This window comes from Cheilinus undulatus, linkage group 13 (genome assembly GCF_018320785.1).
Source record: "Cheilinus undulatus linkage group 13, ASM1832078v1, whole genome shotgun sequence".
Lineage (NCBI taxonomy): Eukaryota > Metazoa > Chordata > Actinopteri > Labriformes > Labridae > Cheilinus > Cheilinus undulatus.
Genome location: NC_054877.1, coordinates 1,661,914 through 1,687,900, shown reverse-complemented (window position 1 = coordinate 1,687,900; position 25,987 = coordinate 1,661,914). Strand labels below are relative to the sequence as shown.

Here is a 25,987-nt window from a genome sequence, read left to right as displayed (position 1 = left end):
ACTTCTTGCCAATTTTAGTTATTTTTCACCCATTTTCACCCGACTTTTTGCTACTTCTTGCCAATTTAGTTACTTTTTACTCATTTTCACCCACCTTTTTGCTACTCCTTGCCAATTCTTAGTCATTTTGCACTATTTTCACCCACCTTTTTGCTACTCCTTGCCAATTTAGTTATTTTTCACTCATTTTAACCCACCTTTTTTCTACTTCTTGCCAATTTTAGTTATTTTCACACATTTTCCCCCACCTTTTTGCTACTCCTTGCCAATTTAGTTATTTTTCACTCATTTTCACCCACCTTTTTGCTACTTCTTGCCAATTTGTTATTTTTTTCACTCATTCTCACCCACCTTTTTGCTGCCTCTTGCCATTTTACTTATTTTGCACTCATTTTCACCCACCTTTTTGCTACTTCTTGCCAATTTAGTTATTTTTCACTCATTTTCACCCACCTTTTTGCTACTTCTTGCCAATTTGGTTATTTTGCACTCATTTTCACCCACCTTTTTGCTACTCCTTGCCAATTTTTAGTCATTTTGCACTATTTTCACCCACCTTTTTGCTACTCCTTGCCAATTTAGTTATTTTTCACTCATTTTCACCCAACTTTTTGCTACTTCTTGCCAATTTGGTTATTTTTCACTCATTTTCACACACCTTTTCCTACTTCTTGCCAATTTTAGTTATTTTTCACCCATTTTCACCCGACTTTTTGCTACTTCTTGCCAATTTAGTTACTTTTTACTCATTTTCACCCACCTTTTTGCTACTTCTTGCCAATTTTAGTTATTTTGCACTCATTTTCACCCACCTTTTTGCTGCTTCTTGCCAATTTAGTTTTTTTTTCACTCATTTTCACCCAACTTTTTGCTACTTCTTGCCAATTTAGTTATTTTTCACTCATTTTCACCCACCTTTTTGCTACTTCTTGCCAATTTTAGTTATTTTGCACTCATTTTCACCCACCTTTTTGCTACTTCTTGCCAATTTAGTTATTTTTCACTCATTTTCACCCACCTTTTTGCTACTTCTTGCCAATTTAGTTATTTTTCACTCATTTTCACCCACCTTTTTGCTACTTCTTGCCAATTTAATTTATTTTTCACCCATTTTCACCCGACTTTTTGCTACTTCTTGCCAATTTAGTTACTTTTTACTCATTTTCACCCACCTTTTTGCTACTTCTTGCCAATTTTAGTTATTTTGCACTCATTTTCACCCACCTTTTTGCTGCCTCTTGCCATTTTACTTATTTTGCACTCATTTTCACCCACCTTTTTGCTGCCTCTTGCCATTTTTAGTCATTTTGCACTATTTTCACCCACCTTTTTGCTACTCCTTGCCAATTTAGTTATTTTTCACTCATTTTCACCCACCTTTTTGCTTCTTCTTGCCAATTTAGTTATTTTTCACTCATTTTCACCCAACTTTTTGCTACTTCTTGCCAATTTTAGTTATTTTTCACCCACTTTCACCCGACTTTTTGCTACTTCTTGCCAATTTAGTTATCTTTTACTCATTTTCACCCACCTTTTTGCTACTAGTTATTTTTCACTCATTTTCACCCACCTTTTGCTACTTCTTGCCAATTTGGTTATTTTGCACTCATTTTCACACCTTTTGCTACTCTTGCCAATTTTTAGTCATTTTGCACTATTTTCACCCACCTTTTTGCTACTCCTTGCCAATTTAGTTATTTTTCACCCATTTTCACCCGACTTTTTGCTACTTCTTGCCAATTTAGTTACTTTTTACTCATTTTCACACACCTTTTTGCTACTACTTGCCAATTTAGTTATTTTTGCACTATTTTCCCCCACCTCTTTGCTTCTTCTTGCCAATTTAGTTATTTTTCACTCATTTTCACCCACCTTTTTGCTACTTCTTGCCAATTTAGTTATCTTTTACTCATTTTCACCCACCTTTTTGCTACTCCTTGCCAATTTAGTTATTTTTCACTCATTTTCACCCACCTTTTTGCTACTTCTTGCCAATTTGGTTATTTTGCACTCATTTTCACCCACCTTTTTGCTACTCCTTGCCAATTTTTAGTTATTTTGCACTATTTTCACCCACCTTTTTGCTACTCCTTGCCAATTTAGTTATTTTTCACCCATTTTCACCCGACTTTTTGCTACTTCTTGCCAATTTAGTTACTTTTTACTCATTTTCACACACCTTTTTGCTACTCCTTGCCAATTCTTAGTCATTTTGCACTATTTTCACCCACCTTTTTGCTACTTCTTGCCAATTTAGTTATTTTTCACTCATTTTCACTCAACTTTTTGCTACTTCTTGCCAATTTGGTTATTTTTCACTCATTTTCACCCAACTTTTTGCTTCTTCTTGCCAATTTAGTTACTTTGCACTCATTTTCACCCACCTTTTTGCTACTTCTTGCCAATTTGTTATTTTTTTCACTCATTCTCACCCACCTTTTTGCTGCCTCTTGCCATTTTACTTATTTTGCACTCATTTTCGCCCACCTTTTTGCTGCTTCTTGCCAATTTAGTTTTTTTTTCACTCATTTTCACCCAACTTTTTGCTTCTTCTTGCCAATTTAGTTACTTTGCACTCATTTTCACCCACCTTTTTGCTACTCCTTGCCAATTTAGTTATTTTTCACCCATTTTCACCCACCTTTTTGCTACTCCTTGCCAATTTAGTTATTTTTCACTCATTTTCACCCAACTTTTTGCTACTTCTTGCCAATTTGGTTATTTTTCACTCATTTTCACACACCTTTTCCTACTTCTTGCCAATTTTAGTTATTTTTCACCCATTTTCACCCGACTTTTTGCTACTTCTTGCCAATTTAGTTACTTTTTACTCATTTTCACCCACCTTTTTGCTACTTCTTGCCAATTTTAGTTATTTTGCACTCATTTTCACCCACCTTTTTGCTACTTCTTGCCAATTTAGTTATTTTTCACTCATTTTCACCCACCTTTTTGCTACTTCTTGCCAATTTGGTTATTTTTCACTCATTTTCACCCACCTTTTTGCTACTCCTTGCCAATTTTTAGTCATTTTGCACTATTTTCACCCACCTTTTTGCTACTCCTTGCCAATTTAGTTATTTTTCACTCATTTTCACCCAACTTTTTGCTACTTCTTGCCAATTTGGTTATTTTTCACTCATTTTCACACACCTTTTCCTACTTCTTGCCAATGTTAGTTCTTTTTCACACCCATTTTCAACGACTTTTGCTACTTCTTGCCAATTTAGTTACTTTTTACTCATTTTCACCCACCTTTTTGCTACTTCTTGCCAATTTTAGTTATTTTGCACTCATTTTCACCCACCTTTTTGCTGCCTCTTGCCATTTTACTTATTTTGCACTCATTTTCACCCACCTTTTTGCTGCCTCTTGCCATTTTTAGTCATTTTGCACTATTTTCACCCACCTTTTTGCTACTCCTTGCCAATTTAGTTATTTTTCACTCATTTTCACCCACCTTTTTGCTTCTTCTTGCCAATTTAGTTATTTTTCACTCATTTTCACCCAACTTTTTGCTTCTTCTTGCCAATTTAGTTACTTTGCACTCATTTTCACCCACCTTTTTGCTACTTCTTGCCAATTTGTTATTTTTTTCACTCATTCTCACCCACCTTTTTGCTGCCTCTTGCCATTTTACTTATTTTGCACTCATTTTCGCCCACCTTTTTGCTGCTTCTTGCCAATTTAGTTTTTTTTTCACTCATTTTCACCCAACTTTTTGCTTCTTCTTGCCAATTTAGTTACTTTGCACTCATTTTCACCCACCTTTTTGCTACTTCTTGCCAATTTGTTATTTTTTTCACTCATTCTCACCCATCTTTTTGCAGCCTCTTGCCAATTTTAGTTATTTTTCACTCATTTTCACCCACGTTCTTGCCAATTTTAGTTATTTTTCACTCATTCCCACCCACCTTTTTGCTACTTCTTGCCAATTTGTTGTTTTTTTCACTCATTTTCACCCACCTTCTTGCCAATTTTAGTTACTTTTCACTCATTTTCCCTCACCTTTTAGCCAATTTTAGTTATTATTCAGTCATTTTCCTTCACCTTTTAGCCAATTTTAGTTATTATTCAGTCATTTTCCCTCACCTTTTAGCCAATTTTAGATATTTTTCACTCATTTTCACCCACCTTTTTCCTACTTCTGCCAATTTTAGTTATTTTGCACTCATTTTCACCCACCTTTTTGCTACTTCTTGCCAATTTAGTTATTTTTCACTCATTTTCACCCACCTTTTTGCTATTTCTTGCCAATTTTAGTTATTTTGCACTCATTTTCACCCACCTTTTTTCTACTCCTTGCCAATTTAGTTATTTTTCACTCATTTTCACCCACCTTTTTGCTTCTTCTTGCCAATTTAGTTATTTTTCACTCATTTTCACCCAACTTTTTGCTACTCCTTGCCAATTTAGTTATTTTTCACTCATTTTCACCCACCTTTTTGCTACTTCTTGCCAATTTGGTTATTTTGCACTCATTTTCACACACCTTTTTGCTACTCCTTGCCAATTTTTAGTCATTTTGCACTATTTTCACCCACCTTTTTGCTACTCCTTGCCAATTTAGTTATTTTTCACTCATTTTCACCCAACTTTTTGCTACTTCTTGCCAATTTGGTTATTTTTCACTCATTTTCACCCACCTTTTTGCTTCTTCTTGCCAATTCAGTTACTTTGCACTCATTTTCACCCACCTTTTTGCTACTTCTTGCCAATTTGTTATTTTTTTCACTCATTCTCACCCACCTTTTTGCTGCCTCTTGCCATTTTACTTATTTTGCACTCATTTTCACCCACCTTTTTGCTACTTCTTGCCAATTTAGTTATTTTTCACTCATTTTCACCCAACTTTTTGCTTCTTCTTGCCAATTTAGTTACTTTGCACTCATTTTCACCCACCTTTTTGCTACTTCTTGCCAATTTATTTTTTTCACTCATTCTCACCCATCTTTTCGCAGCCTCTTGCCAATTTTAGTTATTTTTCACTCATTTTCAATCACCTTTTTGCTACTTCTTGCCAATTTAGTTATTTTTCACTCATTTTCACCCACCTTTTTGCTACTTCTTGCCAATTTTAGTTATTTTTCACTCATTTTCACCCACTTTCTTGCCAATTTTAGTTATTTTTCACTCATTTTCACCACCTTTTCCCTCACCTTTTAGCCAATTTTAGTTATTTTCAGTCATTTTCACCCACCTTTGCTACTTCTTGCCAATTTTAGTTATTTTCAGTCATTTTCACCTCACCTTTTGCCAATTGTTATTTTTCACTCATTTTCACCCACCTTTTTGCTCCTTCTTGCCAATTTTAGTTACTTTTCACTCATTTTCACCCACCTTTTTGCTTCTTCTTGCCAATTTAGTTATTTTTCACCCATTTTCACCCACCTTTTGCTATTTCTTGCCAATTTAGTTATTTTGCACTCATTTTCACCCACCTTTTTACTCCTTGCCAATTTACTTATATTTCACTCATTTTCACCCACAATTTAGCCTCTTCTTGCAAATTTAGTTATTTTTCACTCATTTTCACCCAACTTTTTGCTACTCCTTGCCAATTTAGTTATTTTTCACTCATTTTCACCCACCTTTTGCTACTTCTTGCCAATTTAGTTATTTTGCACTCATTTTCACCCACCTTTTGCTACTCCTTGCCAATTTAGTCATTTTGCACTCATTTTCACCCACCTTTTGCTACTCTCTGCCAATTTAAGTTATTTTTCACTCATTTTCACCCACCTTTTTGCTGCTTCTTGCCAATTTAGTTTTTTTTCACTCATTTTCACCCACCTTGTTGCTTCTTCTTGCCAATTTAGTTACTTTGCACTCATTTTCACCCGACTTTTTGCTTCTTCTTGCCAATTTAGTTATTTTTCACCCATTTTCACCCACCTTTTTGCTACTTCTTGCCAATTTTAGTTATTTTTCACCCACTTTCACCCACCTTTTGCTACTCCTGGCCAATATAGTTATTTTTCACCCCTTTTCCCCCACCCTTTTGCTACCTCCTGCCAATTTTAGTTACTTTTCACACATTTTCACCCGACTTTTTGCTACTTCTTGCCAATTTAGTTATTTTTTACTCATTTTCACCCACCTTTTTGCTACTTCTTGCCAATTTTAGTTATTTTTCACTCATTTTCACCCACCTTTTGCTACTTCTTGCCAATTTTAGTTATTTTTCACTCATTTTCACACACCTTTTGCTACTTCTTGCCAATTTGTTGTTTTTTCACTCATTTTCACCCACCTTTTGCTACTTCTTGCCAATTTTAGTTACTTTTCACTCATTTTACCTCACCTTTTAGCCAATTTTAGTTATTATTCATTCATTTTCCTTCACCTTTTAGACAATTTTAGTTATTATTCAGTAATTTTCTCCCAACTTTTAGCCAATTTTATATATTTTTCACTCATTTTCACCCACCTTTTTCCTACTTCTGCCAATTTTAGTTATTTTGCACTCATTTTCACCCACCTTTTTGCTACTTCTTGCCCATTTTGTTATTTTTCACTCATTTTCACCCACCTTTTTGCTATTTCTTGCCAATTTAGTTATTTTGCACTCATTTTCACCCACCTTTTGCTACTCTTGCCAATTTAGTTATTTTTCACTCATTTTCACCCACCTTTTGCTACTTCTTGCCAATTTAGTTATTTTTCACTCATTTTCACCCAACTTTTTGCTACTTCTTGCCAATTTAAGTTATTTTTCACTCATTTTCACCCACCTTTTTGCTTCTTCTTGCCAATTTGGTTATTTTTCACTCATTTTCACCCACCTTGTTGCTTCTTCTTGGCAATTTTGTTATCTTTTACTCATTTTCACCCAACTTTTTGCTACTTCTTGCCAATTTAGTTACTTTTTACTCATTTTCACCCACCTTTTTGCTACTTCTTGCCAATTTGGTTATTTTTCACTCATTTTGACCCGCCTTTTGCTACTTCTTGCCATTTTACTTATTTTGCACTCATTTTCACCCACCTTTTTGCTACTTCTTGCCAATTTTAGTTATTTTTCACTCATTTTCACCCACCTTTTTGCTTCTTCTTGCCAATTTAGTTATTTTTCACCCATTTTCACCCACCTTTTTGCTACTTCTTGCCAATTTAGTTATCTTTTACTCATTTTCACCCACCTTTTTGCTGCCTCTTGCCAATTTACTTATTTTGCACTCATTTTAACCCACCTTTTTGATACTTCTTGCCAATTTAGTTATTTTTCACTCATTTTCACCCAACTTTTTGCTACTTCTTGCCAATTTGGTTATTTTTCACTCATTTTCACCCAACTTTTTGCTTCTTCTTGCCAATTTAGTTACTTTGCACTCATTTTCACCCACCTTTTTGCTACTTCTTGCCAATTTGTTATTTTTTACACTCATTATCACCCACCTTTTTGCAGCCACTTGCCATTTTACTTATTTTGGACTCATTTCACCCACCTTTTTGCTGCTTCTTGCCAATTTTAGTTATTTTGCACTCATTTTCACCCACCTTTTTGCTTCTTCTTGCCAATTTAGTTATTTTTCACTCATTTTCACCCACCTTTTTGCTACTTCTTGCCAATTTAGTTATTTTTCACTCATTTTCACCCACCTTTTTGCTACTTCTTGCCAATTTTAGTTATTTTTCACCCATTTTCACCCGACTTTTTGCTACTTCTTGCCAATTTAGTTATCTTTTACTCATTTTCACCCACCTTTTTGCTACTTCTTGCCAATTTAGTTACTTTTTACTCATTTTCACCCACCTTTTTGCTACTTCTTGCCAATTTTAGTTATTTTGCACTCATTTTCACCCACCTTTTTGCTGCCTCTTGCCATTTTACTTATTTTGCACTCATTTTCACCCACCTTTTTGCTACTTCTTGCCAATTTGGTTATTTTGCACTCATTTTCACACACCTTTTTGCTACTCCTTGCCAATTTTTAGTCATTTTGCACTATTTTCACCCACCTTTTTGCTACTCCTTGCCAATTTAGTTATTTTTCACTCATTTTCACCCAACTTTTTGCTACTTCTTGCCAATTTGGTTATTTTTCACTCATTTTCACACACCTTTTCCTACTTCTTGCCAATTTTAGTTATTTTTCACCCATTTTCACCCGACTTTTTGCTACTTCTTGCCAATTTAGTTACTTTTTACTCATTTTCACCCACCTTTTTGCTACTTCTTGCCAATTTTAGTTATTTTGCACTCATTTTCACCCACCTTTTTGCTGCCTCTTGCCATTTTACTTATTTTGCACTCATTTTCACCCACCTTTTTGCTGCCTCTTGCCATTTTTAGTCATTTTGCACTATTTTCACCCACCTTTTTGCTACTCCTTGCCAATTTAGTTATTTTTCACTCATTTTCACCCACCTTTTTGCTACTTCTTGCCAATTTGGTTATTTTGCACTCATTTTCACCCTACTCCTTGCCAATTTTAGTTATTTTGCACTCATTTTCACCCACCTTTTTGCTACTTCTTGCCAATTTAGTTATTTTTCACTCATTTTCACCCACCTTTTTGCTACTCCTTGCCAATTTGGTTATTTTTCACTCATTTTCACCCACCTTTTTGCTACTTCTTGCCAATTTGGTTATTTTGCACTCATTTTCACACACCTTTTTGCTACTCCTTGCCAATTTTTAGTCATTTTGCACTATTTTCACCCACCTTTTTGCTACTCCTTGCCAATTTAGTTATTTTTCACCCATTTTCACCCGACTTTTTGCTACTTCTTGCCAATTTAGTTACTTTTTACTCATTTTCACACACCTTTTTGCTACTCCTTGCCAATTCTTAGTCATTTTGCACTATTTTCACCCACCTTTTTGCTACTCCTTGCCAATTTAGTTATTTTTCACTCATTTTCACCCAACTTTTTGCTACTTCTTGCCAATTTGGTTATTTTTCACTCATTTTCACCCAACTTTTTGCTTCTTCTTGCCAATTTAGTTATTTTTCACTCATTTTCACCCACCTTTTTGCTACTTCTTGCCAATTTGGTTATTTTGCACTCATTTTCACCCACCTTTTTGCTACTTCTTGCCAATTTAGTTATTTTGCACTCATTTTCACCCACCTTTTTGCTACTCCTTGCCAATTTAGTGACTTTGCACTCATTTTCACCCAACTTTTTGCTACTTCTTGCCAATTTAGTGACTTTGCACTCATTTTCACCCACCTTTTTGCTACTTCTTGCCAATTTATTTTTTTCACTCATTCTCACCCATCTTTTCGCAGCCTCTTGCCAATTTTAGTTATTTTTCACTCATTTTCAATCACCTTTTTGCTACTTCTTGCCAATTTAGTTATTTTTCACTCATTTTCACCCACCTTTTTGCTACTTCTTGCCAATTTTAGTTATTTTTCACCCATTTTCACCCGACTTTTTGCTACTTCTTGCCAATTTAGTTATTTTGCACTCATTTTCACCCACCTTTTTGCTACTACTTGCCAATTTAGTTACTTTGCACTCATTTTCACCCACCTTTTTGCTACTTCTTGCCAATTTAGTTATTTTGCACTCATTTTCACCCACCTTTTTTCTACTCCTTGCCAATTTAGTTATTTTTCACTCATTTTCACCCAACTTTTTGCTACTTCTTGCCAATTTAGTTATTTTTCACTCATTTTCACCCACCTTTTTGCTACTTCTTGCCAATTTTAGTTATTTTTCACCCATTTTCACCCGACTTTTTGCTACTTCTTGCCAATTTAGTTATCTTTTACTCATTTTCACCCACCTTTTTGCTACTTCTTGCCAATTTTAGTTATTTTGCACTCATTTTCACCCACCTTTTTGCTGCCTCTTGCCATTTTACTTATTTTGCACTCATTTTCACCCACCTTTTTGCTACTTCTTGCCAATTTTAGTTATTTTTCACTCATTTTCACCCACCTTTTTGCTTCTTCTTGCCAATTTAGTTATTTTTCACCCATTTTCACCCACCTTTTTGCTACTTCTTGCCAATTTTAGTTATTTTTCACCCATTTTCCCCCACCTTTTGGCTCCTTCTTGCCACTTTAGTTATTTTGCACTCATTTTCAACCACCTTTTTGCTCCTTCTTGCCAAATTGTTAATGTTTTCACGCAGTTTCACCCACCTTTTTGCTGCCTCTTGCCATTTTACTTATTTTGCACTCATTTTCGCCCACCTTTTTGCTGCTTCTTGCCAATTTAGTTTTTTTTTCACTCATTTTCACCCAACTTTTTGCTTCTTCTTGCCAATTTAGTTACTTTGCACTCATTTTCACCCACCTTTTTGCTACTTCTTGCCAATTTTACTTATTTTTCACTCATTTTCACCCACCTTTTGCTACTTCTTGCCAATTTTAGTTATTTTTCACTCATTTTCACCACACTTGCTACTTCTTGCCAATTTTAGTTATTTTTCACTCATTCCCACCCACCTTTTTGCTACTTCTTGCCAATTTGTTGTTTTTTTCACTCATTTTCACCCACCTTCTTGCCAATTTTAGTTACTTTTCAGTCATTTTCACTCACCTTTTAGCCAATTTTATTTATTATTCAGTAATTTTGGTTCACCTTGTAGCCAATTTTACTTATTATTCACTCATGTTCACCCAACTTTTATCCAATTTTAGATATTTTGCACTCATTTTCACCCACCTTTTTGCTACTCCTTGCCAATTTTAGTTTTTTTTCCACTCATTTTCACCCACCTTTTTGCTACTTCTTGCCAATTTAGTTATTTTTCACTCATTTTCACCCACCTTTTTGCTATTTCTTGCCAATTTTAGTTATTTTGCACTCATTTTCACCCACCTTTTTTCTACTCCTTGCCAATTTAGTTATTTTTCACTCATTTTCACCCACCTTTTTGCTTCTTCTTGCCAATTTAGTTATTTTTCACTCATTTTCACCCAACTTTTTGCTACTCCTTGCCAATTTAGTTATTTTTCACTTATTTTCACCCACCTTTTTGCTACTTCTTGCCAATTTGGTTATTTTGCACTCATTTTCACACACCTTTTTGCTACTCCTTGCCAATTCTTAGTCATTTTGCACTATTTTCACCCACCTTTTTGCTACTCCTTGCCAATTTAGTTATTTTTCACTCATTTTCACTCAACTTTTTGCTACTTCTTGCCAATTTGGTTATTTTTCACTCATTTTCACCCAACTTTTTGCTTCTTCTTGCCAATTTAGTTACTTTGCACTCATTTTCACCCACCTTTTTGCTACTTCTTGCCAATTTGTTATTTTTTTCACTCATTCTCACCCACCTTTTTGCTGCCTCTTGCCATTTTACTTATTTTGCACTCATTTTCGCCCACCTTTTTGCTGCTTCTTGCCAATTTAGTTTTTTTTTCACTCATTTTCACCCAACTTTTTGCTTCTTCTTGCCAATTTAGTTACTTTGCACTCATTTTCACCCACCTTTTTGCTACTTCTTGCCAATTTGTTATTTTTTTCACTCATTCTCACCCATCTTTTTGCAGCCTCTTGCCAATTTTAGTTATTTTTCACTCATTTTCACCCACGTTCTTGCCAATTTTAGTTATTTTTCACTCATTCCCACCCACCTTTTTGCTACTTCTTGCCAATTTGTTGTTTTTTTCACTCATTTTCACCCACCTTCTTGCCAATTTTAGTTACTTTTCACTCATTTTCCCTCACCTTTTAGCCAATTTTAGTTATTATTCAGTCATTTTCCTTCACCTTTTTTAGTTATTTAGTTATTATTCAGTCATTTTCCCTCACCTTTTAGCCAATTTTAGATATTTTTCACTCATTTTCACCCAACTTTTTGCTACTTCTTGCCAATTTTAGTTATTTTTCACCCATTTTCACCCACCTTTTTGCTTCTTCTTGCCAATTTAGTTATTTTTCACCCATTTTCACCCGACTTTTTGCTACTTCTTGCCAATTTAGTTATTTTTTACTTATTTTCACCCTCCTTTTTGCTACTTCTTGCCAATTTTAGTTATTTTGCACTCATTTTCACCCACCTTTTTGCTACTTCTTGCCAATTTAGTTATTTTTCACTCATTTTCACCCACCTTTTTGCTACTTCTTGCCAATTTTAGTTATTTTGCACTCATTTTCACCCAACTTTTTGCTGCCTCTTGCCATTTTACTTATTTTGAACTCATTTTCAACCACCTTTTTGCTACTTCTTGACAATTTTTAGTTAATTTTGCACTCATTTTCACCCACCTTTTTGCTACTTCTTGCCAATTTTAGTTATTTTGCACTCATTTTCACCCACCTTTTTGCTACTTCTTGCCAATTTAGTTATTTTTCACTCATTTTCACCCACCTTTTTGCTAGTCCTTGCCAATTTGGTTATTTTTCACTCATTTTCACCCACCTTTTTGCTTCTTCTTGCCAATTTAGTTACTTTGCACTCATTTTCACCCACCTTTTTGCTACTTCTTGCCAATTTGTTGTTTTTTTCACTCATTTTCACCCACCTTCTTGCCAATTTTAGTTACTTTTCACTCATTTTCCCTCACCTTTTAGCCAATTTTAGTTATTATTCAGTCATTTTCCTTCACCTTTTAGCCAATTTTAGTTATTATTCAGTCATTTTCACCCAACTTTTAGCCAATTTTAGATATTTTTCACTCATTTTCACCCAACTTTTTGCTACTTCTTGCCAATTTAGTTATTTTGCACTTATTTCACCCACCTTTTTGCTACTTCTTGCCAATTTTAGTTATTTTTCACTCATTTTCACCCAACTTTTTGCTACTTCTTGCCAATTTAGTTATTTTGCACTTATTTCACCCACCTTTTTGCTACTTCTTGCCAATTTTAGTTATTTTGCACTCATTTTCACCCACCTTTTTGCTTCTTCTTGCCAATTTAGTTATTTTTCACCCATTTTCACCCACCTTTTTGCTACTTCTTGCCAATTTTAGTTATTTTTCACCCATTTTCACCCACCTTTTTGCTACTTCTTGCCATTTTACTTATTTTGCACTCATTTTCACCCACCTTTTTGCTACTCCTTGCCAATTTTAGTTATTTTTCACCCATTTTCACCCACCTTCTTGCTACTCCTTGCCAATTTTAGTTATTTTGCACTCATTTTCACCCACCTTTTTGCTACTTCTTGCCAATTTAGTTATTTTTCACTCATTTTCACCCACCTTTTTGCTACTCCTTGCCAATTCTTAGTCATTTTGCACTATTTTCACCCACCTTTTTGCTACTCCTTGCCAATTTAGTTATTTTTCACTCATTTTCACCCACCTTTTTGCTACTCCTTGCCAATTTAGTTATTTTTCACTCATTTTCACCCACCTTTTTGCTACTTCTTGCCAATTTGGTTATTTTGCACTCATTTTCACACACCTTTTTGCTACTCCTTGCCAATTTTTAGTCATTTTGCACTATTTTCACCCACCTTTTTGCTACTCCTTGCCAATTTAGTTATTTTTCACTCATTTTCACCCAACTTTTTGCTACTTCTTGCCAATTTGGTTATTTTTCACTCATTTTCACCCAACTTTTTGCTTCTTCTTGCCAATTTAGTTACTTTGCACTCATTTTCACCCACCTTTTTGCTACTTCTTGCCAATTTGTTAATTTTTTCACTCATTTTCACCCAACTTTTTGCTGCCTCTTGCCATTTTACTTATTTTGCACTCATTTTCACCCACCTTTTTGCTGCTTCTTGCCAATTTAGTTTTTTTTTCACTCATTTTCACCCAACTTTTTGCTTCTTCTTGCCAATTTAGTTACTTTGCACTCATTTTCACCCACCTTTTTGCTACTTCTTGCCAATTTGTTATTTTTTTCACTCATTCTCACCCATCTTTTTGCAGCCTCTTGCCAATTTTAGTTATTTTTCACTCATTTTCACCCACGTTCTTGCCAATTTTAGTTATTTTTCACTCATTCCCACCCACCTTTTTGCTACTTCTTGCCAATTTGTTGTTTTTTTCACTCATTTTCACCCACCTTCTTGCCAATTTTAGTTACTTTTCACTCATTTTCGCTCACCTTTTAGCCAATTTTAGTTATTATTCAGTCATTTTCCTTCACCTTTTAGCCAATTTTAGTTATTATTCAGTCATTTTCCCTCACCTTTTAGCCAATTTTAGATATTTTTCACTCATTTTCACCCAACTTTTTGCTACTTCTTGCCAATTTAGTTATTTTGCACTTATTTCACCCACCTTTTTGCTACTTCTTGCCAATTTTAGTTATTTTGCACTCATTTTCACCCACCTTTTTGCTTCTTCTTGCCAATTTAGTTATTTTTCACCCATTTTCACCCACCTTTTTGCTACTTCTTGCCAATTTTAGTTATTTTTCACCCATTTTCACCCGACTTTTTGCTACTTCTTGCCAATTTAGTTATTTTTTACTCATTTTCACCCACCTTTTTGCTACTTCTTGCCAATTTTAGTTATTTTGCACTCATTTTCACCCACCTTTTTGCTGCCTCTTGCCATTTTACTTATTTTGCACTCATTTTCACCCACCTTTTTGCTGCCTCTTGCCATTTTTAGTCATTTTGCACTATTTTCACCCACCTTCTTGCTACTCCTTGCCAATTTTAGTTATTTTGCACTCATTTTCACCCACCTTTTTGCTACTTCTTGCCAATTTAGTTATTTTTCACTCATTTTCACCCACCTTTTTGCTAGTCCTTGCCAATTTGGTTATTTTTCACTCATTTTCACCCACCTTTTTGCTTCTTCTTGCCAATTTAGTTACTTTGCACTCATTTTCACCCGCCTTTTTGCTACTTCTTGCCAATTTGTTGTTTTTTTCACTCATTTTCACCCACCTTCTTGCCAATTTTAGTTACTTTTCACTCATTTTCCCTCACCTTTTAGCCAATTTTAGTTATTATTCAGTCATTTTCCTTCACCTTTTAGCCAATTTTAGTTATTATTCAGTCATTTTCACCCAACTTTTAGCCAATTTTAGATATTTTTCACTCATTTTCACCCAACTTTTTGCTACTTCTTGCCAATTTAGTTATTTTGCACTTATTTCACCCACCTTTTTGCTACTTCTTGCCAATTTTAGTTATTTTGCACTCATTTTCACCCACCTTTTTGCTTCTTCTTGCCAATTTAGTTATTTTTCACCCATTTTCACCCACCTTTTTGCTACTTCTTGCCAATTTTAGTTATTTTTCACCCATTTTCACCCGACTTTTTGCTACTTCTTGCCAATTTAGTTATTTTTTACTCATTTTCACCCACCTTTTTGCTACTTCTTGCCAATTTTAGTTATTTTGCACTCATTTTCACCCACCTTTTTGCTGCCTCTTGCCATTTTACTTATTTTGCACTCATTTTCACCCACCTTTTTGCTGCCTCTTGCCATTTTTAGTCATTTTGCACTATTTTCACCCACCTTCTTGCTACTCCTTGCCAATTTTAGTTATTTTGCACTCATTTTCACCCACCTTTTTGCTACTTCTTGCCAATTTAGTTATTTTTCACTCATTTTCACCCACCTTTTTGCTACTCCTTGCCAATTTGGTTATTTTTCACTCATTTTCACCCACCTTTTTGCTTCTTCTTGCCAATTTAGTTACTTTGCACTCATTTTCACCCGCCTTTTTGCTACTTCTTGCCAATTTGTTATATTTTTCACTCATTCTCACCCACCTTTTTGCTGCCTCTTGCCATTTTACTTATTTTGCACTCATTTTCACCCACCTTTTTGCAGCCTCTTGCCAATTTTAGTTATTTTTCACTCATTTTCACCCACGTTCTTGCCAATTTTAGTTATTTTGCACTCATTCCCACCCACCTTTTTGCTGCTTCTTGCCAATTTGTTGTTTTTTTCACTCATTTTCACCCACCTTCTTGCCAATTTTAGTTACTTTTCACTCATTTTCCCTCACCTTTTAGCCAATTTTAGTTATTATTCAGTCATTTTCCTTCACCTTTTAGCCAATTTTAGTTATTATTCAGTAATTTTCCCTCACCTTTTAGCCAATTTTAGTTATTTTTCACTTATTTTCCCCCACCTTTTGCTGCTTTTTGCCAATTTAAGTCACTTTTCACTCATTTTTTTGCCACATTTTTGTTGCTTTTAACCATTATTGCCACTTGTAAGTCTTTCTTTTTTGGTCACTTCTCACCCATTTCTGCCACTTTTTCTCCACATTTTTTGTCACTTTTTACCCGTTTTTGTCATTTTCTGCCTATTTTACCTCTGTTCACCTATTTTTGGCCACTTTCTAGCTTTTTTTTCACCTGTTTTGCCAGTTTGACCTTATTATTATTGCCACTTTCGTCCACTTTTCACCACTTACTTTGCTGCTCTTGCAAAGGTATTTTTCAAGATTTGGCTCTTTGGTTGAGCAGAGTTGAGTAACACTGGGTTAATCAATCATTTACGTTAATGAGCAGTTGAGTAGGTATAGCTAATAAAGTGCATTCAAAAATATATTTTTCATTGATCCGAGGGTCAGTCACTCTATCTGGTGTCTAAATATCAAAGCCAGTCTCACTGTTTGACTTCATGACAATTCCACAAACACCTGCATGTTCTGGTTTCAGGATGGACTTACTTGGGTTAGTGCCATTGAGGGAGAAGTCTTCAAAAGAGCTCCGGTTGGTTGTTGTTCCTGCCCAGACAGAAATAAATAATGATAAAGACAGAGTTACGTGTTTTACAGGGCTTAAATGATGAGTATGAACAACTTTCTCAGTGTACATCTCAGGAGGAAGCTCTCTACGGCTCCGTCTGGCCTGATAACAGGGAATCAGTGTCTGGTTGATGCCTTTGCTTCAGCAGAGTTACTGTTTATAAATTTGTTTTTATTTTTATATTCCATTCTCATGCACTTTATACTCATGCACTCTACCGTACCTCGACTTTTTATGATGATTGAGTGTCTGTTTGGATTATTTGAGCGTATGCCTGAGAGTTTAGTTCGAGTGTTCTTTGAAGTTTTTTGCTGGGAGGGGCATGAGCAATTTCGTTGTATTTATGTAATGACAATAAAGGCCTCTATTCTATTCTAAATTCACAATTCTTTCACTCCTCAGTCAAGAAGCTGTATTTACTGTTCCTATGAATGAAGTGCAGTACGCCTGATATTGGTTTTCTTTTCTTTTTTTGTTCTCACTGATTTAACATTTTTATCTTCTGAAAGATTTCCTTGTCTCATAAATGCTAAACTAAAATGAATCCTCCATCTCTGCACTGTGGTCTGTTGTAACATCCAACAGGGCGAGGCAGAATTATTCCAGAGAGGCAGAGAAGATTTGGCAAAAAAATTTCATGGGTACAACCCATATACTCAGCTCTGCTGCTCATCCCACAAATGCATGTTCCTTACAAATTGGCTCCATTTAAAAGGGTAATAAACAGGCTTTCCAACGGTATAAGATTTATTACCAAGAAGCATTGTTACAATAAAGGAATAATCTACCAAACACAAATGTCCTTAAATTTTGTGCTAAGTTTGTCAAAGAAGGGGAAAGGGTCAAACTTTTGTTATTAGTAGGTGCGGAAAAAGGTGTATTCCTGGATCTGCGCCTAGTCCTTCCTGATCTCCCTTGTCAGTGTGAGAAGCTGTGCGCAACTGTCGGACCGTGGTATGCGGAGTTTTGGTCTTGTGTCATAAATATTCAACTCATACAGTGAATGCTGACATCGCTGTAACAGAGTTATGGACAGCTGGAGCAGAGGCAGGGATAAAACGTATCTCCCCGTGGGGTGAAAATGTATCATGGAGGGGTTATCAGTAGCAGAGGGGGTAAATCCAACCAGCAAATCGGACCCCGCAAAGTGCTTCGACATCAGCGCGGTGCACTTGAAGGAGGGGCCGGCCTGCTTCAGCCCTGCTCATGAGTAGGGCCATTTGAGCGCGGCTCGGCCAAACTGGCGAAGGAAAAGCAAATCACAATGGCTTGGTTTGGCTCAGCGCGGCCAAAAGCGGTAGTGGAAAAGCCCCATATGAGGCTAAATAGTTAGCGTGCCATGATCAGAGGAATTATATGGTTAAAGACAGGTGCATGCTGATCGTCCTGGAGTCAGCTGTTATTCCAGTACGACAGAATGAGGATAAAAATGATCAATAATGCTTCCTAAAGCTTGTTATGTTCATTTTCAAGATCATTCAGACTGCCAGAAGGATGCAATGAGAAACCTGTTACAAATTAAAGTGATTTTGAGATCAAGAGAAGGTTTTCTCTTTGTTTTTTGTTACCTGAACAACCAATCGACTGCTCTCTGTAAGGCTGCCATTTCAGTCAAGCAGGTTTTCCTTTGGATGTCTAAAGGCCTAGTTTCTACCAAAGACACTAGTCTCAATCTCTAAAATAATCACGTTTTTAGAAGAGACAGTAATATTTTGGACCATACAGTTTAAATCATAGCAGAAAGGCACAGAAACAGGACAGTGAACTGTGCATCTGTTGGGGACCAACAAAGTTAAGTTCTCTCAACACAGACTTTAGGTTGTTTCAGACAACATGTCACCCTCTGCAGCTGTGCCCTATTAGAAACTGCAATGGAGTTCTGTGGCCCACAGGGATTTTACAGCTTTGTATCTTTGGATATTCTCAGTCTGCACTGGTACACTTCAGGTTTAGTGAAGAGCAGGGTAGCAGGAGTTTAATGAGGCATATCACCACTACTGTTGTTCCCTGGACTTCCAGTCAACTCTTCCATTCCTCCACCAATGTAAAGACTGTTGTCTGCTCCGTGCCTGAATGTTGTTCTCCTAAAACAAAAGATACACGGATGTGAAAGGCGCCCCCTAGGATATCATTCTTTAAAAATGTAAATACAGTTTTGGGTAAGGTGGGCCCCACCGTCCAGTGGCCTCATGATAAGCCAGCTCCAGCAGCTCAGCAGAGGTGTGGGCAGGGTCTCTCTTCTGGCTGCCTTGCAGTTCAGCCATGTTCTGTCTGGTCTGGTGATGGATCTGGATCGCCTCACCAGAAGGCCCTAAGGTACAACAGAGAAAAGTATCTTATAAAAGGAGAAAATAATAGGACTATATGGACTGGCTCTCCTTCAGCTGGACAGTAAGGATGTGTGTGATAACATAAATCAAATAAATAAATAAATAATATATATAAAATGTAAACATTAGATACACAGAGGGAGAAAAGGTAGGTACTCCTAAAAATGATGATGCAAAGATAAGGAGCAAATGCTCTCCTGTTGGCAGGTCAGGATTCACCTGGTTGATGTCAGGTCAGGGTGTCAGAACCCAGTGGTTCTCAACCTTTTCAGCCCAGGACCCTAAAAATAAAGGTGCAAAAGACTGGGGACCCCCGCTGTACCTGAAGGTGGTTGAACACAGCCATGCACATTCTAGAATAGTCATGTGGAGACAAGGCCGTCCTTAAGGGGGATAAAAGGGAGAGCTTTAACCTGAAAAAAATGGGTTTAAATCACTTTTGTTAAAAACAGAAATAAAATGGGTTAAAAATGGCTGAAATAGGTTAAAATGGCAAAAATGGTAGAAATGGTGGTAAAATTGGATTTTAAAAGAAGCAGAAATGAGTTAGAAGTGGCAAAAATGTGATGAAACTGGCAAAAAAATAAGCAAAAAGTGGCAAAAATTGGTGTAAAGTGGCAAAAACAGGCATAGATATCAGTAGGAGGAATGAAAAATTGGCTGAATTGACTCTAAATTGGCAAAATTGGGTGGAATATTTGGTGAAATTGGAAGAAAAATTGATATAAACTGGCAAAATGGGCAGAAAAAAGTGTTGGAAAAGGTTTGAAATGGGAAAATTGAATGGCTTAAGAGGGAACCACCAACAGTGAGGGAGTGGACAGCCACTGTAAAAGAAATATAAGAACTGGAAATGCTGACCTTCTCCCTAAGATTCTATGGTCATAAAGCCCAGAAGTACTGGTGAAAGTGGCTATCATATGTAAATGAGAAAATGGTATAGAATAATGCCTTTTTTGTTTTTCCTGTATCTACTCTCTATGATATGACTGAAGTTTAATGCCGGCTAGTGTTTAAAGTCTGGCAATAGTCACTCTGGCATTGGGAACTCCCTTTTTGATGTCATTGCTCACAAACCTTACAGCAGTTTCCCTCCTCTTTCATATTTGTGCCTTATGGTCCTGTCCTCAAAGACCACTTCCCCATTCCCTAAGTGGACTGGATGGACTTTGATTGGAGAGACTCCCACTCAGGCCTGGCTGGCTCACAACACATGCACACACACACATTCACACTTTTCCCTTATTCATTTATTTATTTATTTGTACATTATCTCCCACCCATGGACTGCTGTAACCTTATGCTACACAGAGCAATATTATTGTTTGTTTGTCTTTAATACACCATACTTTATCTCCCTTGGTGACCTGAATGTTCTGTATAGTCTGGTTTATATGTTATGTTCTTTACAAAATTCTAAAACTCTGTACTTAAAAATAAAGTAAAAAAAAAAAGAAGTGGCAAAAATGTGTTAAAGTTGACAAAACTGGCGGGAAAAAAATGATCAAAACTGGCTAAAATTTGGCAAAATTGGTGTTAAGTGACAACAGTATAATTAAAAAAATATTCTTATGGTTTTTTTAGGGCATTTTGAGACCCCCTCTCAGTGTCTTGTGACCCCCATGGGGGTCCCGCCCAACGTTGAGATGTAAGATCACGATGTAAGGAATATTCTGGCATATTCTTGTTGAATTGCAGTCATGGGGCGTCTTGGACGCTTATGAATTATTTACACTACAAGAGCATTTGTCCTTCCCAACGTTCAAAATCAGGCCCCAGTTTTGACGATGAGCTGCAGTCGGGCCAAAATCTGTCTGAGCCGGCCGAAAGTATCTACTCTGTCATAATTGCACATAAATGTCTTTATTTTTCATTTGTTATTGAGTACGCTAGGCCAGAAATACAAACATATGCACAGATAGGATCTTATGGACACTCACTAATGGAGAGATGTGTTGCACAAGAATAGGCACTGAAAACAAGGAAGCAGAAAGTTTGCTGCATTATTGCTGGAATTAAAACCAGACTGTTGAAACGGCAATGAGATTAAGTTGGAAATGGAAAGGCTGTGTGATGACCGGATCCTTGTCAAACAAAATTACCTAATTCTGCTAAACAGCATTACAGCGGATGAGTTTTATTAAAATAATTCAACCACCATACTTAAAAAAACAAAGACACCAAAAACTGGGCTGTCCCATGGAGATTTGATGGCGCTAGAAGAGAGACTTTAGTGCAAAATCCAAGAATTGTCCTTTTGCATCTGATGAACAATACCATGAAGAAAAACTTCAAATTTAAATGTATGTCAATGTACGCCCGTAACGGGCAGATATCTATCAATGACTGCAAAGCATGGTTCTAAAAAAAAAAAAAAGACTTAAAAAACTGAAATTTAATCACGGCAACACTTTAAGTTACTATCAACAGTAGAAGGAAAAATAGTACTGACTAAATCAAAAAACAACAACACACTGACTAAATCCTAGACCAGTGGTGCTCAATGTGCGGCTCTGGAGCCACATGTTGCTCTTTTGTGATGATTTGTGGCTCTTTCATGTCTTAATGTGAAATATTTTTCACCCAGAAAGTCTTAAAAAAAAGGTCACCTTTGACCCCAGACCTCAGCAAGCTACACTCTTTTGCAGCTATAGCTTTAATTGTCAACCTTTATTTTATTGTTTGTATATTTCTATTGCAATTTCCCCCCCTTATTTTTTCTTTTTTTTCCCACTTTTAATCAATTTTGCACCTTTTTTTTTTTAAGCTTTATTTTTGGGCCTTTTCATGCCTTTATTTGATAGAGGAAGGACAGTGGATAGACTCGGAAACAGGGAAGAGAGTGGGGGAGAGACATACAGTAAAGGTCCACAGGCCGGATTCAAACCCGGGTCACCCGCATACATGGGTGGCGCTTTAAGCCACTCGACCAACTGCACTCCCCGATTTTGCAGCTTTTTAAGCCCATTTTGCCACTTCTTTATACCACAACTTTCCTATTTTTGTCCCTTTTTTGCTACTTCTTGCCAGTGTTCATTTTGGCAGCTATTTTTAATTTTAGTCTAAGTTTAAGTCTTTGATTGAAATGCATTTATGTTTTAGTCACATTTTAGTCATTTCTACCCTTTTTTCAGTCTAGTTTTAGTCGACAAAAACTCAAAAATATTTTAGTCCATAAAAAGTCCTCACATTTTAGTCTTTACTTTTAGTTCAATCATTTATTTTCTTGCCTAAATCTGGTACCAAATCATGGCCATGTGTTCTCTGCCAAACCTGGGGTTCCTGCTTTCTACAGCTGAGAGGCAGAATAGATACAGATGTATTGTATTTTGACAGATTTACCCACAGTGGACAAATATCAGAGATTTTGAATGTCTGAAGAAAACTACATTACATTTTAGTCTAGGTTTAGTCATTTTGATGAAAACTAAACTTAGTTTTTGTCATTTTTAGTCAACACAGATCTATTTTTGTTATTTTTAGTCTAGTTTTTGTCATGGACAAAAGGCTGTCGACGAATAGTTTTAGTCGATGAAATTAACACTGTTTCTTGCCCATTTAAGCTTCCTTTTGTCATTGAATGCTACTTTTCCTTATTTTTGCCACTCTTGCTGCTTTTGCCCATTTAAGTGACTTTTCACTCATTTTCTGCAATGTTTTTACCACTTTTTGACCAATTTTGCCACCTTCAACTCATTTATATTCATTTCCCCACTTTTTCTCCCCATTCTCGCCATTTTAACCCAGTTTTTGCAATTTTTATGCCTATTTGCCCACTTTTACATGTTTTGCCACTTTTTGAGCATTTTTCGCACATTAACTTAGTTTTATTGCCACTTTAACCCATTCTCGACACTTTTCACTAGTTGGATTGCGGCTCTTGCAAAGGTAAGTTTCAACAATTTGGCTCTTTGGTTGAGCAGGGTTGAGAAACACTGGACTAGACTATACTGACCATCCCCACAGGTGTCACATTTATTTAAAGCTAACATCTATATTACCAGGTACTATTGACAAGAACTAAATCAGTCCTGCATAAATCAAACTGAGCCGGTCAAATTTTGTTTTGAACTTTTCTCCCTCCACCGACCCCCTTTATTATTTCTACTTGGAAATGTGGTTAATCTACTGACGCCGCTATCTGTGGTGCCCAACACTGATTTAGAAGGCAGTACTGGTACCTGATACATCCATACATACATACATACATACATACATTTCTATTCTACTCCTGCATTGAACTAGGTCAGATAAAGAAGGGAATGTGATTGGCACCCACGGTTGTAAACTCACCTACAGGAAAGGTGTGCATCCAACGACGGCGGTTTGAGGTGAGCTTCATGGGCATCCTGGATGGGGTGAAGGGGTTGATAAGTGCTCTCTGAGGAGTGTAACCTCCAGGGCGGATGTGCAGAGTAGACTCAGCACTTCCCACTGTGAAGCGGCCCGGAGCACTGGAGTCCCGCTGAGAGTCCATCATCTTCTCCAACAACTCTGAACGATAAATTTAAAGAATAAGACAAGAGGATAATTGAGAGAGAACAAACAGCATATTTAAGGCTTTAAGGGGACTTACCTCTGGTGCTGGTGTATCCCAGGGAGCTGCTGACTTCATACTGGGCAGCAGGCATGCGAGGTATTAGCAGCACGTTGGACACAGGGCCAGAACTATCATCAGAGGCCACGCTACGCTGCTCCTCAGTGCGGATAGGTGGGGACACACCTATGCCAGCAGTGACATCCATGGAGCCCCAGCTCTTCCTCCCACTCATCTCTTTGTCCCGACCAATCCTGTTGGACACACAGGCTTTGCTATTTAGGAATGAGGAGCTTCAAAGGTTCACTATAAAGCAATGTGTGTGTTTGTGTAGTATGGCTTTATGTTGGTATAGAAGTCAAACACCTGAAGTTTGTGCTCCTCTGAATCCTTGATGGTCCTGGTAGTCTGAACACCTGGGCATCATAGGCATCATAATCCACCTGTATAGGTAAGCTGTTGTCAGAGTCCTTTGGAGCACAGAGAGCTGAAAAAGAGATGGAGTTAGAGGAGCACCCTCAAGTTATAACTCCAAGAAATCAACAAGACTATTTTTACAAACTAGGCCTGTCTCTGGTTTATTTTTTATTTTAAAAAAAGTGTGTTTAAAGCATTATCACCAGTCAGTAACACTCTACCATCACACCTCAGCGATCATCCAACAAGGCAGAAAAGTTTGTTATTTCCATCAGCAGTCAGCCGGACCAGGCCGTTACGCCTAGACTAAGAACTTCGTTGCAAGCCTGCAGTCATGCCAGAAACGCTGCACACTTTTGAACTTTATGTATATGAATGTGTACTACGCAGTCGCCCCTGGCATCTGGACCAGCCCACCAGGTCCTGGGCACCCAGTTTGCGATGAGCTGGGTCAGGCCAGGGGAAGCGTGGCAAGTGCCCATAAACGGGCATCTGCCGTTCCCATATCAGGCAGCGGACCCTTCCCATCCTCGCTCTCCTGAGGGCATCAGCATTAGACACACGGGCTAACAATGATACCCAAATATGAGCCAAAGACAAGTTGTCTTTGGACAAAGACAGGAGTCCAGCTGGCACCTCTGGCCATCAGTGAACTTTCAGGACTCACAAGAGTAAAGAAAGTTCCCAAAGACTGGGATTTTTGTCCACATGCTGAGATGCCATGAACGCTATGCTGTCCTGCTCACAGCAAAACCATCGCCCCATGCATGAGTCCAAGTCTGTGGTTGAGCTTAGCCTGGCAGTCATCAGGTCGATGAATTATGCTACCAAAGTAGCTACAACTCCCATGCTCTCACCATCCACAGACACAGACTCAAGGTGTCTACAGTCTTCATAAGGATCACGGCAACATCAGCAAAGCCCAGATCAGTGATCTGGACTTTGCAGGCACTGAAGAGAGTAGGGGCTAAGACGCACCCCTGCCTCAACCGGAACCCACTTAAGGAAGTCACTTCAAAGCACTCTCTGGACCAGAGTATAGGGCAGACATCAGCTGGATGAGTCAACTTGGGATTGCACAGAGCTCCAGAATCCTCCAGAGGGCATCTCTACTCGTCGGGTCAAAGGGGTTCCAGAAGTCAACACGCAAGCAACCCACCCTCCATCAAATTCCCGAAGGCACTCTGTGAGGGCAAGTGCTAGAACGTGGTCTACTGTAGACCTCTAAGGTGTAAACCCTGACTGTTCAGGCCGCTGGTGTCGGAGCGGCAGACCAGGGATCCTGTTCAGCTGTATCAGAACAAGGATTTTCATGGGTAAACTGGATCTAGCTGCAAACATTTAAACACAGCCAAATCTCGATTACCAATACTCCAAAGGGAAATGGTAAATGGACTTGAGCTTGAGGAGCCCCTTGTAGGACTTTTTATTAAACACTGGTGCTAAGTTTATCTAAAGGTCTCTTAGGTACAGAAAACTGTTGGACAGGTTTGAGGTAATGTATCGGTACTTAACCATTTCTGTGTGAGCTAGGGCTGGTTAATTTGCAAAATTAATCTAACTGCAATTTTTTTCCCCAAATATTGCGATTGCGATTTAATATGCGATTATTTTTGGGTTAATCTTGTGTATTTTTTTGAAAGATTCAAGCAATAAATTGTTACTTTTTGTCACTTCTTACCCATTTTTGCCACTTTTCACTCATTTTCTGCCATTTTATACATTGTTTGATTATTTTCACCCTTTATGCCCCCTTTTTCTCATTTTAGTCACTTTTCACTCATTTTTTTTGCTATGTAACTGCCACTTTTTGACCATTTTTTCCACCTATAACTCATTTTTTTGTCACTTTTTACCCATTCTGACCACTTTCTGCCCTTTTCTACACCCGATTTTTGCCACTCTCCACCCGCTTTTTGCCATTTAATGCCTATTTTGGTCATTTTCACCCATTTTGCCAGCTTTTTGCTGCTTTTTGGTTGAGAAAAACAAATGTAAAAGACAAAAGGGAGGATTTTTGTAAAACATTAAAAAAATGGACACATGAATGTTTGCATAATGTGCATGAAATCCCTGCCCCTGAAAAAAAAAAAGATTTATTAAACTGGTAT

The 25,987-nt window shown here is 37.1% G+C and overlaps 1 protein-coding gene across 4 annotated transcripts in view; it reads right to left on the bottom strand.

The window, feature by feature from the left end:
• depdc5 (DEP domain containing 5, GATOR1 subcomplex subunit) overlaps window positions 1–25,987 on the bottom strand; it is an 81,506-nt gene that overhangs the window by 39,351 nt on the left and 16,168 nt on the right. For all 4 annotated transcript variants that reach the window (XM_041803215.1, XM_041803212.1, XM_041803216.1 and 1 more), the window contains exons 20-25: window positions 23,826–23,946; window positions 23,499–23,713; window positions 23,216–23,416; window positions 18,768–18,903; window positions 18,585–18,676; window positions 16,514–16,570 (exon numbers count right to left, since the gene is read on the bottom strand). In XM_041803215.1, the coding sequence (XP_041659149.1) occupies window positions 16,514–16,570; window positions 18,585–18,676; window positions 18,768–18,903; window positions 23,216–23,416; window positions 23,499–23,713; window positions 23,826–23,946 (822 nt within the window). The remainder of the gene's footprint in view (window positions 1–16,513; window positions 16,571–18,584; window positions 18,677–18,767; window positions 18,904–23,215; window positions 23,417–23,498; window positions 23,714–23,825; window positions 23,947–25,987) is intronic.